General features: G+C 44.7%; 1 protein-coding gene across 1 annotated transcript in view; it reads right to left on the reverse strand.

The window, feature by feature from the left end:
- Positions 1-84: 84 nt before the first annotated feature.
- Positions 85-16,988, reverse strand: part of KIAA1598 (KIAA1598 ortholog) — a gene marked incomplete at its 3' end in the record, with an annotated part of 48,340 nt that continues 31,436 nt past the window's right edge. Inside the window, exons 8-16 of the mRNA XM_010148965.1 lie at positions 15,228-15,374; positions 13,775-13,928; positions 12,401-12,506; positions 10,632-10,714; positions 6,668-6,777; positions 5,977-6,030; positions 2,892-3,012; positions 1,832-2,003; positions 85-275 (exon numbers count right to left, since the gene is read on the reverse strand). Coding sequence (XP_010147267.1) covers positions 85-275; positions 1,832-2,003; positions 2,892-3,012; positions 5,977-6,030; positions 6,668-6,777; positions 10,632-10,714; positions 12,401-12,506; positions 13,775-13,928; positions 15,228-15,374 — 1,138 coding nt within the window. The remainder of the gene's footprint in view (positions 276-1,831; positions 2,004-2,891; positions 3,013-5,976; positions 6,031-6,667; positions 6,778-10,631; positions 10,715-12,400; positions 12,507-13,774; positions 13,929-15,227; positions 15,375-16,988) is intronic.

The raw sequence follows: 16,988 nt of genomic DNA on the forward strand, positions 1-16,988 counted from the left end.
TGCCTCCCGGAGGCTGCCCCTGCTGCCGCCCACCACAACAGCACCCACGAGAAAAAAGAACAGTAGCCTCGCTCCAGCACGTACCAAGCATCCAGGTGATTTCTGCTCCTCCCCACCAGCCCAGCGGCAGGCGGGCAAGAGCCCAGCACCTCCTCTCTCGCTGGCAGAGCTTCCTCAACGAGGAGCCTTTCCAATGAAGCAGGTTTACACCCGCGACGCCGTGGGAAGAAGCCCCGCGGTACTGCGGAATCTGGCCCACCACATTTGTTTTAATGCTTTAAACAGATAAATTAAAGTGAAATGTGTCTTTTAGGATGTCACTGAATAGGCAAGCTGAGAAATAAATTGAGCTTCACGTATGCTTTTATAACACATAACAACTGTGACTGTCAACACAAGATCCTTTTCACTGTCGATTCACCACGCATTCTGCGAGACCTTGAGGCCTGCAATTATTTCATTTCCTTTCTTGTAAATGCAATTTCCACTTAGTTTGGTGGAATAAAAGGTAGACAAAAGGTGGTAGGAGTTGCTGTATTTTCTGATTAAGGTTATCTGTTCAAAATTGTAGAAATCCACAAACTACAAAGTATTTTTCAGGAACAACCTCACCTTTCTCTCAGGGCAGCAGTTCAAGCAAATGCAATGGCATTATTCATCTCCAATTAAGTGCTGAACAAATCTTCATCTTTCTGATTAAATTAAAATGAAGATCACCTTTCTTCTAAGGATACTTAAATGAAATAAAAGGGGAAAATACATACGATTGGAAAAGGCATTCTGCTTTTAAAACTCAGTGCGAATGAAATAAAACCGGAGGGCACAAAAGGAAATTGGGCTCTTTATCCATTCAAAAATACATGATAAAAGTACCCGCAGGAGAGCGAAGTAAGAATCGGCTCACAGAACCAGCTCATGCATCGTGACTTATTCCTTTGAACCCCGCGACGAAGCCTTGCTAGAACTGGTACCGGTGGCATTTTTTAACTGACAGAACAGGAAATCAGAGGTTTAATTAGCCATGATTACAATATTCTGCCGATGTGATCCGTCTCATCTATTTCCTTTTCTTGAGCGACAAGCTGACAACCAACCTGGCACTGAAGCAAGTGCACTGCCTAATTCCAAAAGGAGCTTGGTCCTGTCGTAAAACGAACCAATCCTCCAGGGGATCGGTCTGAAATCAGTATTTTTGAAGCAGGTTTAACTCTTTGATGCTGAACTGGCACCTTGAGTCTTCAGCCTGTTGTAACGAAAGATTCTTCTGCCCATCTGTGCAAAGGCAGCACTAACTGTATTGGGTATTTTTCTTTTAAAAAAAAAAAAAATCTTAATCTTGAGATTTCAAGGAAATTCAGAATTTTTACCAAGAAACATTGCAGAGTAACAGTCAGGACTTGCTGCTGGAGCAAAACAACTGCCCTGCACACCTGCATACAGACCAATGAGACTTACGTGATTCTATTTTTTAAAATATTGTGCTAGAAGTACCTTTTTTTTTTCCAATCAAGAGTTAACCATATACCTATTAACCCTCTTCAGGATATGGAAAAACCCCTCAACCTTGCCATTCCTCAAAAACTCTTGGGTGCTTTTTTTTGGCCGAGACAATGAAATTTTTTGAAGAAGAATGTTCGCAGATTTTACAGGAAAAGAACTGTATTGTGGAGAATGCAATTTCTGCCTCCAGGTGAGACTGCAAATTACTTGAGGAGTCAGTGGTAAACAGCTGTACATTTACCCCGTTAACCAAAACTGATGTTAAATCACTTCAAAACGCACCAGCTAAAGAGATCTAGTAGGAAAACACATCTAGAAATAAGTTACTTACTGTAGTGTGGGCTTGGAGCCCGTGACACCCTTCAGCTGGTCAGAGACAGGACCCGTGTCAGGCCCTTTGGAACCGAATTCCGTCTCCAGGTCTTTCTTGTTCAACGCTGTTTGTGCGGCACCTAGCACAGGCAGAGATTTAGATTCCGAGGTGGCCAAGGTTCCAGTGGGACCTAAAACCCAAAAGCAAGTTTAATGCTTCTGTTATCCAGATTGATTGGTCTAGAAACAAAACGGAAGCACAGAGGAGTTCAAGCCAACTGCAGAAACCAAGATGGAATTTCAGAAAACAGCGCCCCAAACCATATTTGCAGCCTCTGCTCTGCTCACCAAGATGAACCCTTTCCTGTAACCCCAAGCAGGGCTTGCTGTACCGAGTCGTGCACTCAACCCCCTGCCTTCCGGGATGGCGAGTGCTGCGGCCCACAGAGCGCTGCCCAGGCACAACTTGCCAGCGCCCTCCCAGCCCGACGTGCGGCTGGAGGGACAGCCACCCCACAGTAACAAAGCCGCTTCTCATACTCATGGGTAGCCAGAGTGCTGTCTGCCTGCAACACCCAAGCTAAAACTTGCACTGGCATTAAAACCAGCCCCATCCGCATCGACTACAGCACAGACTTGCACAGATGGTGTTTCTAACCAGGCAGAACATCAACCGCTTCTTAGAGCTGATGACAGCAGAGCACAGCTTAAAAACTGCAGACCCTTGCTCTGCAGAAGGGTTTAATCACAAACATCAGTCCTAAACCCCCATTTCTCCGGTTGCCGTTACTTTCAAGAGTATTTTCATAGCAGACTCAGACTATTAAGTCCAGTAACAATGTCTGAGCTCCAGGCAGGGCAGAGGAACCTGCGTATATACAGCTGCACGCACAGAAAATGCTGGCAGAGGCATCTCTTGGAGAAAATGGGGATGAAAGCTGTGAGGGGAAGTAAGTCACCATAGAAGGAAGCAGAGTTCTCTGTAAGGGCTGAAAGGGCAATGGTCTGGAACAGAAAGTAAAGCTTCAAGTGTCAATGCAGGGAGAGGAAAAGGACTATGAAGGAGTCCAGCCACTTACTGCCACTGTCCTGGTCAGTGGTCACTTTCCGGCGCCGCAGAACTCGTTCCAGCTCTGTTTCGCTGCTGTCTGTTTCCAGGGACTTTAAGCTTCGGGAACTAGTGGATTTGTTCAATGTTTCCTACAACAAGAAACAGGCATGAAAGGCTCTCTGAGGACATACTATGCCTTGCCAAATGTCCCATATGCACAGTATGAGCACCTTTTAAACGGCAGAAAAGCAACCGTGGTTCTAGACCAGCGTGCAAAGCCCTGTTGTTAGTACAGCAGAGAGCATCTGGGCTTCGCTCACCACTCCTCCCCTTACCTGGATTTATGATGTAGAGATTAACCATTCTTACCTACACCTTTGAGGGCTGACATCAGGCCTAAGATGCTCTGGATCACAGAATCACAGAACGGTTTGGGTTGGAAGGGACCTTAAAGACCATCTAGTTCCAACCCCCCTGCCATGGGCAGGGACACCTTCCACTAGACCAGGTTGCTCAAAGCCTCATCCAGCCTGGCCTTGGACACTTCCACGGATGGGGCATCCACAGCTTCTCTGGGCACCCTGTTCCCGTGCCTCACCACCCTCTTTGTGAAGAACTTCTTCCTGATATCTCATCTAAATCTATCCACTCTGATGTCTGCAGGGAACTGCCAACTTCCTCTATTTTAATATTTAAAGGATCTTAAAAAACTCCTAGAGCATTATCACACCCATAATAATCAAAACACCAGAGATCCACATTTTTACTGCTCTAGCAGATTTTGTATTTCAGCCCAGTCCTGCACTGTTGCATCCTGGTGCCTACACACGTCTGCAGAAGTCAGTACATACCAGCTGCAACTGCAGCACGTTATTACATCCTGTAATCTAACTCATCTGGCATAAACTGGAGCCTGTGTCCACACACTTCATGGTTTCTCTTAAGCACAGGATTAGACCTCGAGTTGAAACTTTATCTTATACATACAAAATAGAAATCCACACTATTACTGCCTATGCCAAGGGTAGTATTTTGAATGAGCTAAGCTGTAAATCCAGCAGCACTTCTCTTAAGGAAATTTAAAAAAAGGCTTTGGTCAAAGCCTGACACCTCCCAAAACTGCCCACACTTCACCATGCACAGTAACTAGATTAGTACCCACTCGACTGTAAAACTCCCCCAAAACATTTATAAGGCAACTGAAAATTTGGGACCCAAATGTGCTACTTTCTCTGAGTCTTGCCATCTTTAGGAATCCCCCAGGAATCCCATTTATTCAACCTTCCAAAACATGCCGTACAGCATCTATCCAGCACATAAAAACCATATTCTCAACATCTTCTGCTGACAAGCACATCGCTTCTGAGCAGAAACAGCAAATGACAAAAAGAAACGGCACTGCAAGTTGCAAAAGCTCTACTACTTTCAATGAGTAATTCTTCACCCCTGCTCAAAAGTTGAAATATCTCCTTTGACCACTATTTGAAGAAGTTGAACTGGGCAGGTACGTTACTAAGGAGCAGTACGCTCCCGACCCACAGAAAGGCACACGAAGGAAAACAGCTGGCACAACGGAGTCACTCGAACTCTGCAATTTCCAGAACGTAAATGTGTTCTGTTTGTAACAATTATATGGAGGTCTACATGAAATGCATAATTAGCATAGTAACAACAAATGTTTACTCCATCACATCCCACCCCCGTGTCTGTTGTCTGACTGTGCATAATGATCGGTCTCGGGAACAGACTGGAATTGGATTTTACACAGTTTGTCCTACACTGCAAATATCCTGAAGGGCTTTGAGGCAAGGAGCTAGATGCAGAAGTATAGTGTGGGCTCCTTTCTGCTCCCTCTGAAGCACACAGTCAAGTCTGCCCTGCTGTCAGTGATACAGTGTCAAAGAAATAAAACAGCTATTAGAGCACAGAAGGGCCTTCAGCACCTCACTCACCCCAACAGCACACCGTATCAAACCAGGCATCTACTTAGGGAGTTCCATTTAAAATAAAACCCCTGTGTCACACGTTATTCCTTTTCTATTTACCTCCATGTTTACTGTGTCCCTCTAGTCAGAGTCCGGCATTAAGGTCTGGGGGCTCCCTAGATCATTTCTTCCCTTCCTCCCCTGCTCTCACGTGTCTGGAGAACAGTAAGCTTAATGTGCCACTGGCATCACACTCGTGATTTTTACCTCACAGACACAGGCTGTGGCTACACTCCTCGCTTTGCACTGTCTTGCATCACCCAACACAATCATAGAGTCACAGAATGGTTTGGGGGGGAAGCGACCTTTAAAGACGATCCAGTTCCAACCCCCCTGCCATGGGCAGGGACACCTGCCACTAGACCAGGTTGCTCAGAGCCTCATCCAGCCTGGCCTTGAATGTTTCCAAGGATGGGGCTTCTACCACCTCTCTGGGGAGCCTGTTCCAGTGTTTCTTGTGCCAAAGAAATGACCAGTTAAATAAGCAACACGACATACGAGGGGAGGGCAGACCAGCAGCAAGTAGCACACTGCTCTGAGCAGGACCAAACACCGGCCTAATGTTTTTCCTTAGTGCTAAATGGGTTTGTGGACAGCTACTCGGATTCATTTTTTCTACACAGAAACGCAGACACACTGGAGACCTCTCGTTCTATTTTGGCTACGTCTATGCTGACATGAAGTGTGGTGCCTCGGGAAAGAGCAGGATTGGAGTGGAGCTGAAGAGGAGAACCCTACATCTACCACGTCGGCCATTCAGGGGCTGTACTTCCAACCAGATTTATTCAGTTGTCCCTCCCTCTCTAAGCATCCCCGCTGTGAGGACTTGGAGAGATTCCAAAGGATCTGTGGTGGGTGCAGACCACAACCACCCCCTCAGCGGCCGGAACACACAAACATGGAGTTAATAGGCCAGTTTTCTCCAACGTAAATTCTTTTAGCAAGACCAAAGCCAACCTTTCAGCTGGACCAAAGTCAAAAGCGGAATCGGGGGGTTCACACCAAACCTGCTGTACAGCTTCAAACCCAAACACTCATGCAGGGCTTACAAACACTCGTTTTGCACAGATGGCCCCCTCCGATCAATGAGAAGCAAAAATTGAAATAAAAACCGACAAGTTTTCTTACCAGAATCCCTTTTAACTCTTTCATTGCACTTTCAGAGGGCTTTGGTGTCTCTGGCTGCAAACAAACACAACACACACGTTAAAAAACACCTGCAACGGACCACGAGTGACTTAGCACTTAAAGACGGACACCACGCGAGGGTCGAGCGCAGAGGCGCGTGGTTCCGCTCGTGCCTCTGCGCTCTCCTCTCATGGGCTCGTGGCTAACATTCAGGCCACCTTCTTCGACAGGTGAAGGGAAGAGCCTTAGCTCCTACACTGTAAAGCACAGCCCAAGATGATGCTTTTGTGACGACGGCAAGCAGGCACATTCAGGTATCAGTGCTAAGTGTTGCACTTAAAAGGAAGAAACCCTGCTAAATGCAGTCTGCTTCTTGGTCACCCCCTTCACTCAAACCAGTTATTCTCTCTGAGCTTTTTGTTTCTCAGTAGCTGTTTGTTTACAAGATGTTTGCTTTCAGTTCCTTTCTGTGCCAAAGAAATTGGGCTTCTATTTATTTATTGATGGCTTTCCTTCTTTTCCTGTTCTTCAGATATATGCTGCTCTAATTAATTTTATTCAAAATCAAGCAAGGCACATGAGCTAAGTGAGGCAAATGGATTCTTTTGAGGGTTTTACAGAAAGCCTGATTTATTTTCAGTGTAAATTACTGTACTTAGCTAATATTACTGCTCTTCTATTTATTCCAAACCTTTGTTTTAGGCCTGCTTGACTGATTGACTGGTCTCAGATGAACTCCCTTTTTAATTCTGTCCATCATTTCTTCGACGGCTTGTCGCTTCAGATCCGTAACTTCTTCACCTGTTCCAAAAATCAAATAGCACGTCACATTCCAGATATGAACTGCAGAGAAATAGTATAAAGAAAACATGCTAAACAGAGAGCCTCCTAAACAGCCAGTTACCATAATCATAAATTAGCTTTAATGATGAAACTGTATGGATAGAAACAACATACTTCATTACACTCCACACAGGAGGTTTTCCTGCACGTGATGCATATTGCTCATGAACTACCCGAATCCATGCTTGTTCTCTGGTTTATTAAACACGTAAATGAAAAGCATAAATATATAGGCATTTTTCTCCCCATAAGTGGACTGTTCACAGGGTCTCTCTTACAGGACCACCATCTCACTCTCAATTTGGGGAGTACAGCGGGAGGTGATTCTGCCTCTCTGCTCTGCTCTCGTGAGACCCCACCTGGAGTGCTGCGTCCAGCTGTGGAGCCCTCAACATCAGAAGGATATAGACTGGTTGGAGCGAGTCCAGAGGAGGCCACGAAGATGCTCAGAGGGCTGGAGCCCCTCTGCTATGGGGACAGGCTGAGAGAGTTGGGCTTGTTCAGCCTGGAGAAGAGAAGGCTCCGGGGAGACCTTATACCACCTTTCAGTACCTGAAGGGGCTACAAGGAAGCTGGGGGGGACTTTTTACAAGGGCCTGTAGTGACAGGACAAGGGGGAATGGGTTTAAATTGAAAGTGGGGAGGTTTAGCTTAGGTATCAGGAAGAAGTTCTTCCTGGAGAGGGTGGTGAGGCACTGGCACAGGTTGCCCAGAGAAGCTGTGGATGCCCCATCCCTGGAAGTGTCCAAGGCCAGGCTGGATGAGGCTTGGAGCAACCTGGTCTAGTGGAAGGTGGCCCTGCCCATGGCAGGGGGGTTGGAACTGGATGGTCTTTAAGGTCCCTTCCAACCCAAACCGTTCTGTGATTCTATGATTTTCCACACCACAGCAAGGCACTTTACCTTACACTGCACACATCCATAGCGTAAGCAGAAACCAGCAACCTCATCTGTAGTTATCAGGAATTCTAGTCTCTAGATACAGCACGATCAGGTGATCATTGCTACCAGCTAAAGTGTCGCAAGCTCTTCAAGGACAAAATGCCAACCTACACACATCGAGGATGCAGCCGTGGACTCTGCAAACCCCAAACCCCAAAGCCTGACGACGTTTGGACAGCGGCTCAGCCCACATCCTGATAAACACAAGGCTCCCATGACTGTCTGGGAACTGCAAAAGCTCAGTGCTGTAGGCTGAAGCACCAAGACTGAAGAACACGGCCCCACTCCCACCGTATCTCTTCACAGTGGCTGAGCAGAGATTTCCACAGCTCCACTGACACAGGACAAGTTGGTAACAGCCCATGGTGAGGCCTATATGCAGCCCATCACAAGACTACCAGTCACATCCTGTATTTCACCTGGGTTTAAGAACCAACATCTCGGGCTGAACTAAAACCACACATTTAAAGAACACTGCATCGAGTTAAAGGACAAAAACTTAAGAAAACAGCTGCTTTTTTCAGGAGATTCAGTATCAGGACTGCAAAACATTCAGATGAAACGGGAAGCTGTGTGATGAACCTAAACAATACCTGTTAACTTATCAGTGTTCTGGGTAATGTAACAAAAGACACTTAACGTGTCATACCAAAAAGGGATATAAAAAAGAGCACTTAAAGCAAATACATGGTGAAATACAGTTGACACTATTCAAAGCTGCAACGCTGTACCTTATATAACAGGAATTTTAAATAGACTTGCGCTCTCTCACTTGTCAGGGTGCTATTGATGATTCACAGAAGTGCAGTTTCTGTATTGTAAGCCGATTAAACGTCAGGCCTTAATTTCACAAACAGGCTGTTTCAAATATAAAAGCTTAATTGGTGGTATGGGATAGAAACCACTCATTCTGAGTCCTTAATAAGGGTCAAAACAAGCTTCAAGTTGGATATAACCACCAGATCAAGAAAGAACTTTCCCCCTTTTTTGTATTTTTATTTTAAGAACAGCTCAACTATTAAGAGAAGCAGCAGCTTATATGTGATTGAAGAAAGGTCAGAACTGTTAAACTTTGTTAATAAATAATGAAAGAATGGGGTGTAGAGAACTTTTAGTGAATTTCATAGTATTTCCTGCAATCACTGTAACAGTCTCAACAGAAAGGTGTAATCAAAACACCTAGGACACTTCAAGGGAAGGAAACTTGATAAATGAAGGCAACATAATTGAACTTTTTGTGAAAGATAAGACTGACTCTTCATCAGAGATCTCAGTACAAGGTCAATCCTCTAATTATTTCACCCAGACCAACAACCTTCCTTCTCTCAGACCAGCAACCAGCTCCCAAAGATTCCCTGAGCAACCTGCTCAAGTCACCCCACTCCTCAGCTCCTCATCTGAAAAACGGAGGGGTAATATTTCCTTTCCCCCACGCTCTGCCTCCCGGTCCCACCCAACAACCCAGCCATGCTTACATACCACTGCAGTCTGCTATCAGCTGTTTTTTCTTTAACAGTTATACCCTGCACCTATAATTTCCGCCAGGTTCCTCTGCAGCCCCCTTCCTTGTTTAAGTGGCAGCAAATGAGTTAAGCAATTCACTATAAACAAACTCCTGCTGTTTCGGAAGGAAGAGAGAAACAGTGAGAAAAACCTTGGTTATTCAGCTGGCAGGGCTTGTCTAACTAGCTCGGACTCTTCAGGCACTCATGGTCATTTGTTAATCTGTACTTAACTCCTGTTCTCAACCCACTACGTTTCCAGCTTCCATTAGCAACAATAAAATGCCATTTCAGCCATTATTTTGCGTGCAGAGCCACCTTAGTGCAAAATTCTGTCTTGTTTTAGGTTTTCAGTATTATTAAAGGATTAGCATTGCAGTCAACTCTGAGTGGTAATTTCTTAAGATATGAATTGAGGGGTGAAAACTGAAGCATTTAACAAACCAGCTCTGCTGAGAGGCTCTGGACAGAAGAAATCAGAAACAAGAAGCCATCTGCGAGTTGGAAACTTCCCTGTATTATCCTGCATATAACCTGCTCTCTGCTTAACGCTTGTTGGGTTTGCTCTTCTGCCTCTTCCAGCTAACCTGTGGAAGAGCGAAGCCCTGGACACGCTGTAGCTGCAGCTACCAGCTGTAGTATCTCCAGTGTAGAGGCACACGTTGAGCCTCTCAATGCTGTTACAGTGCCACTACCACAGGCAGTACCAAACTGCCAGGGTGCAACTCAACAAGCTGCACAGAGTCAGTGCAACAGGCCGGGGCCCTGAACAGATCGATCCTGTTCTCCAAACCTCACCCAGCACATCCCCACACCTACCCTAAGGGCTCTTCTTGCCAGCTCCTTCTGTGAGCCTGTCATAAACATGACCACCCTCTTCCCAAGGGTAAAAAAGAAAAGTAAGCTTCCCTGCCACATCACTGAATGAAATCAGCTCAGTGACATATCTGATAAGCACGAGAGCTAGATGCAGGAAGACAAGACCTTCTTCTCAGTTACAGCAAGGGCCAGGTCTTCCCTTAGGGTTTTTGATGTGCAGCCTCAAAGATTGTTCACACTAAAATCCATTTGGAAAAAATGAATTGGATTCTGATCACCTGCTCAGTTGCTTGGGATCTGGAGGAAGCCTGTAGTACCAAAGCTACAGTGCCAAAGACACCACTTCCTACTTCTGAGCACGTACGAGGGGGCTGCAGTCACGTTTCTGGGCTGCAAGGTAGATGAATGCGCTGGGACGTGGAGAGCAGTTGTTGATGTTGACAATTAAAGAGCATTTGTATCACTATCTGTACCCACAGTTCACTGTCACTGGCTTTCTCTGCGGTACCGAGTGCATAACCCGCAGGGCGTGAGAAGGGATGAGCCATACCTGACTCCTGCTGGGGAGGCTTCTCCTTCTTGCTCACATTGGTGTTGGAGTGAGATCTCTTGCGAATCATTGACATGAGAGACCTTTAGGGAAAAGGAAACGGCAGGCTGTCATCCTGTCCTGTATTGCACACCGCGAGAATGAGCTGGAACATGGCAAAGAGCTTGCTTCGACCTGATCATGCAGCTACTTACGAAAGACTCAGCACTTCTTGAATGTAGATGTACAGACTGAATTACCACCCCCCAAGTGCTTCCCACCAAAATGCACCAGAGAAATTTATCTCTTTTTAAGAGACACTAGGCACAAGGCAAAACACTCCAAATCTGAATATTAAAAGACAGTGTCTCATTGTGACACATGACACACTGAAGCTGCTCCAGCGTAACAAAAGGAAGGAAGAGCTCTAGATATTGAAGTATTATTCTCCAGAGGACACTTAAATATGGTGATTGGTATCTCCTCACCAACTCCAAGTCTGTAGCCTTCTTACATGTCAAATCATTATCCCTTCACTACAGTCAAAATGTCCAGGCAAGGAAATGATTCATCTTAAAGCCCAACTATAAGCTCCTCTGCGCATCTGATGTGTCAGTGGGGTCCACTCCTCAGAGTGACCTCCCTGATGTAAAGGATCAAAACTCTGCCCCAGAAAACAGCAGCACGCAGTGCCTACGCCCTGAAACCACCTCTATGCACATAAACCTCACAGTGCCTGAAGGAAACACTCTGATTCAGCTACTACAGGGCTTAAAATTGTTATCTATTCCAAATAATAAAGGGCACAAACTTAAACAAACTAAAAGAAACAAAACAAAACCCACAAGGTAACATGCTCACACAGTTAATTATTCATGCTGCACATTAGCGAGAAAGAAGCAAGCAAGCCAAATGAATTAATGGACGTAGAAGAAACAAAAGACCAAACAAAACTGTTTAATAAATGTTAAGTTTGGACTTCTAAAAACAAAGCAAAATGCACAAAGGGATGAATTCTCTCTAGTAATCATCTACCTGAGTGGTTAACAAGATTCCTGTAAGCAATTTCTATTACAGAAGGTTAGAAAGTGTCATCAAAGTCCATTTATTTTTAAAACCAAGCAGCCAATATGAAGATTAGCTGAGATCCTAAAATTAACTAAGCACACTTTAGGGCTCAGTTAGTTAATTTGGGTCTAATGCCTGATCCATCACATACTGGTCAGCCTCTTTTACAGTCCTTGGCAAAAATCAGGCCTAACTTTGATAATTTTGCCCAAAACTGCTTGATGATGGGGTGGCAATTTTGTGGGTTTGGGTTTTTTTTCTTTTTAACTTACAAAAGCCATTGTGGGAACTCAAGGGAGCGTGCATTTTCATCACCAGCATCCGACAGCATGGGAAATACAGTAATCCAACATATCTTTTGGTTCAAAGGGGTTTTCTTAGGAGGATATGCAGACAAGCACTTCACAAGTCTATAATTACGGCTCTCAGGTGAACAGAAAGAAATAATCTCCTAAATTCAGAGGAGACAGGTATCCCTCCTCCTCCAAAGTCACAGTCTAGACAATTCGTTAGGCTTGGCACGGCAGGCACGGATCACAGTTGGTCAGGGTTAGTCTGTTGGCAGGTGGGGCAGAGAGCGTGTCCGGCTGGTGAAGAGCCCAAACCAGCTGGAGAAAGCCTTGTTTTCTTTGAAGACACCTTTCCTGCTTGGATGCAAGCTCATGGAATGTACTCTGCTTTGGCAAAGCATTAATGCTGTGACCCTTGGTTTAAGCACTTACCGTATAGGGTTCGGAGGAGGGGGAGGAGGAAGAGGAGGCGGGGGCGGCGGTGGAGGCGGCGGTGCAGGATTTTCAGACTGTTGTATTCGCTTTTGAAGCTCATCGACTGCACAAGAGCAATAAAGCAAACCGGAGTGAGTTCTCAGTTTCTCACATCTGCTCTAAAAAACAGTTCTGATGGTTTAAGAAGAAAAGCTACTAATTAACTAAAACCAAACAAGACTAAACCATGCAATTGCTACAAAGTCCTATTTTTGGCAACATGTTCTAGCAAGAGAACGTCCTAGATGCACCGGATTCTCATTAAACCAACCTGAGTTACTCCTGAATGTAAAATAATGCTCTCCCTCACACAGGGTTCCTCCCATAAAATGAGAGAGCAGGGAAACGTTTATCACAGTCCCACTACGGTCTGTTTGAGGCTGCTTGGGAATGAACTAACAAGAGACAAGAACAGTGAACCATTTCAGCTTCCAGCCCTATCTCTGTGTCTTGCTGATTGACTTTGGTGTGGTCACGCCCCACAAAAATAGCCAAAACTGGGCAGTGAGCAGAATGCGTTCTTCCTCTCCTGTTTTTGTCTCAGATCTACAAGCTGGAAATTACTTTTCTGCACTTGAAATGCTGTTAGATGCAGTTAGCTGGGGAAGGGCAGAAAGAGAGGAAAAATAAAGTCTTAAATTGCTTTTAGTTACAAAAATCCTTAGCCATTGCTTTTGAATACAATAGGAATTCTGGCAGAAGTATAGAATATGAAAAAAAGAAAGAAAACACAAACAAACAAAACAAAACAAAAAAAAGAACAACCCCCAGACCCTCACATCAGCAGAAACTGTTTTCTCACATGTCAATATGAAGGGCTAAATCATGTCTTTATTTCCACTGGGGTCTTCTATTGCAAGGCTATTAAATGGTTGGGTAGCTGGATAATTATGGGATGATTTTGTACAATTCATACAATGCAGACTCCACAGTCTGATAAATCACTGTGCAACTTCAGGGCGGGGGGGAAAAGGAGCAGAGTTAGTCCATTTTATTTATTTTTAAAACTAGGTAAGAGGATGCATTTTAACTGAATGTGGATGATGTCTTTCACGCAGAAACCCATTCAGTTGTAAAATTCAGAGCAATCTAACCACAGTATTGTTGTATCTCCCAGAGGTTTTACAAGGTTATTCTTTCACACCCATTCTGGACAGGACTGTTCTGTGGTTGAGGGCAGCTGCTGAACTTTGGCATGTGAAGGACAGCTCTGGAGTTCACCTACACAACAGCTGCTGCTTCCTGGAGCTCAAACATGTATAATTCTATTCGGCATGCACCACGCATCCCCCGAGCTGTATCTCTAAAATGAAAGGTATTACATGGTTTTACCTGAATGCTTTAGGTCTCTCGCTTTTTCTTCTGAGTTCTGACACTTAAGCTCTAGTTCCCTTTTATCTTCTTCCAAAAGTTCTAGTTGCTGTTTAAGACGACTAATCTCCTTATGCAGTGCCTGATTCTCTAGCTGCTCTTCCAATTCTTTGATCTGCAGGGGAAGAACAATAGCATTCATTACAAGAAAAGGTATTTTCTGTCCTCCCATTAGGCACAGTTATTCCTGAAAACATGATGTTACAGTATAGGAGTGAACTGCAACACCCAGAAAGAGGACGGTTTTTGAATGAGAGCTGGAAAGATTTTTCTGAGAGATGTCAGCATTTTCTATTATGATTCTAACGTGTTTTATCTCCTTTTTTAGAACACATCTTTAGCTGCAAATTACTTAAGCTAGAAGATGTTCCCTTTTTCTTTTCACAGAGTTTTTATCACATAATTAGAACTTATTTTGAGTGTTTCTTCATTTGAAGCACGAGTACATTGACATTTTTGTTCTCTTACTGACTGCTTCCGCTGATGGGTTGGTTATTTAACCTCCCTTGTCTCAACCCCTGCAGATGCCAGTGGGTGAATTACGGAACATCAGGTCCAGAGGCAGCATTCAGGTGCTGAGTGGCAATCCCTTCCCGACTCTCTAAACACATACATTTTGCCCTAGGCTTCAAGGAGCTGAAGATGCAGAGGTTTTCTATGCACTGGCAATTAGCTTTCCAAAATACTCATGCACAAGCACGAGACAACATCTAGTCTTACAATTGCCACACCGATTAAAGCACAGGAACTGTGTACCTCTTCATACCATTACTCTCTTACCAGGGTTTTAAGAACAGGTCTCACAGCTGAGGGAAAACTCTTTTTTAGGCTTTCAAGTGAAGCAATGGTGATTTCTCCCAGTTAGAGACTGACTTAGGCCAGTTTCAAGGAGGTATTTGTTTAGACCCCAGCCCTTTAGATCCTATCACACCACTTTGCAGCATTCACCTAACACTGCCCTGGCCCAGTATATCTGGCTCTTCCACAAGTGCTTCTTTAGCAAGTGACTAATAACGTGAACTGCCTTCCTCTCACCTCCTGGTCTTGTTAGCTGATGCCCCAAAATACCCCTTATAGTACTCAATGGCCAAAATATTCTCCTGTCACCTTTTCTTCACTTAATGGAACTTCATGTAATTCTTGTAATTAAGCCTGTACTTTACTGGCATCCAGAATAAAATATTTAACTAAATCAGAGCCTTCAGGCTGAAAAATCTTCAGGTTTTATACTCATGTCTCACCATTAAACCAGAAGAAGGGAATCACAGTCTTCTCTGAAGTTTAGTTTTTAGACTGTAAACTACCTGAGGGACAAGATCTCAAATAATTCTCAATATAACAGATACATGGTACTCCTTAAACTGAGGAGGCTTTCAAAGGCTTCTGCACGAGATGAAAAGTAACCCTGCTTTACCTTTTGTTGGTGCTGAAGCCTCTCTTCTTCTAACGTATGGGTTAGCTTAGCGTTGTCATCCAAAGCCTTCAAAAGCTGTTGGTCAGGAGCAGAATTCTGCAGAAGCAACTGACTTTGCCTTTTCATCTTGTTTTGTTCAATAAACATCTGCCGAAACAAAACACACCCCCAAGAAAAACAATAGTTAAGCACAATCTAATGCTAAGGAATATGGGAATTGGAAAGAAAACGAAAAAATTAACACTGTGTGGCTAGGACAGACGCAGAGGGGAAGAAGGTGAGAAGGAAGGGGAAAGGAAGCTTGAGAGCAGAATTTGCAAGAGCTAAGATCACACTGAAAGGAGCCAGGTGTTTGCTCAGAGAACCACCCGCTGCTACACCTCAATTACCCACATGTTGGCAGCATTCAGAACGTAAACGCATCCCCGAATTTTGTTTCCTGGAGATAGGAACAATCTGATCCCTATTCTCGGAGCTCTGAAGAGATTAAAAGAACTCTGGGTGGAGGAAAAAAAGGTCTATGAATTCACAAGCTATCTCCTCAAACCCACGTACAAGCCTTGGCATAAAGCCCAGTTATTTGAGGGTTCCCTGGATATATGGGTTACAGGAAATAAGTTTCAGTCCATGTTTGTGTAATAAGTGTATGCACTTGCCCCAGGAAGAGGCATTTCAGGGAAACTTCCGCCTTCTACTTCTGATGCTTGCATTTTTTCCTCTTCCCCACTTATATCTTTGATGTGGGGAATGGATACAATGCTAGGGGGGAATAATCAAATAGTCTAAAGCCATGACATCGATAAAACCATCACACATTTCTCTAGTCTTCACTTAAGAGGTACAGAGGCTGTCAGCACATGCAGTTCCCATGAGAGATCTGCTCCTTCCAGACTGTTTAGGAACTCAAGGAAAAAGATTGCTTCCTGCCAAAAAAAAAACAAACCCAAAAAAAAAATCCTACTGAATTTATTCAGTAAATAATAAATAATTTATTATCTTGACACCTCTCTCAGGTAGAGGGCTGCCCCCCGGGGCAACAAGGGCTCCCATTCTTGACAAACTCCTCTACGCCTCTTCTTAGGGCAGAAACCAGGGCTGGGTCAGGCGGAGGTTTCAGCTGAGTGTGCACAGGTCAGCAAAGCTGCCACTTACAGCAGAAGAACAGCCTGAGAGCGCAGGCGCTCCCGCAGACTGTACAGACACTGCGGGACAGCACAGCAAAAGAATGAAGGTATTTTAAGAGTTGGGCTTGTTCAGCCTGGAGAAGAGAAGGCTCCCTGGAGACCTTATTGCAGCCTTCCAGTACCTGAAGGGGCTACAAGGAACCTGGGGGGGACTTTTTACAAGGGCCTGTAGTGACAGGACAAGGGGGAACGGGTTTAAATTGAAAGTGGGGAGGATTAGATTAGATATCAGGAAGAAGTTCTTCCTGGAGAGGGTGGTGAGGCGCTGGAACAGGTTGCCCAGAGAAGCTGTGGATGCCCCATCCCTGGAAGTGTCCAAGGCCAGGCTGGATGTGGCTTGGAGCAACCTGGTCTAGCAGAAGGTGTCCCTGCCCATGGCAGGGGGGCTGGAACTGGGTGGTCTTTAAGGTCCCTTCCAACCCAAACCATTCTGTGATCCTACGAAGTATCAGAAATACCAAAGTTCCATAAGATCTTTTCAGGGTCCCATACTATTTATTCACAAAGCAAAATTACAGACACAACATATGGTTTCTTCCCGTTCAGTGCTACTGCACTGCTACAGGATTTATTTATG

This window comes from Eurypyga helias, unplaced genomic scaffold (genome assembly GCF_000690775.1).
Source record: "Eurypyga helias isolate BGI_N326 unplaced genomic scaffold, ASM69077v1 scaffold17863, whole genome shotgun sequence".
Lineage (NCBI taxonomy): Eukaryota > Metazoa > Chordata > Aves > Eurypygiformes > Eurypygidae > Eurypyga > Eurypyga helias.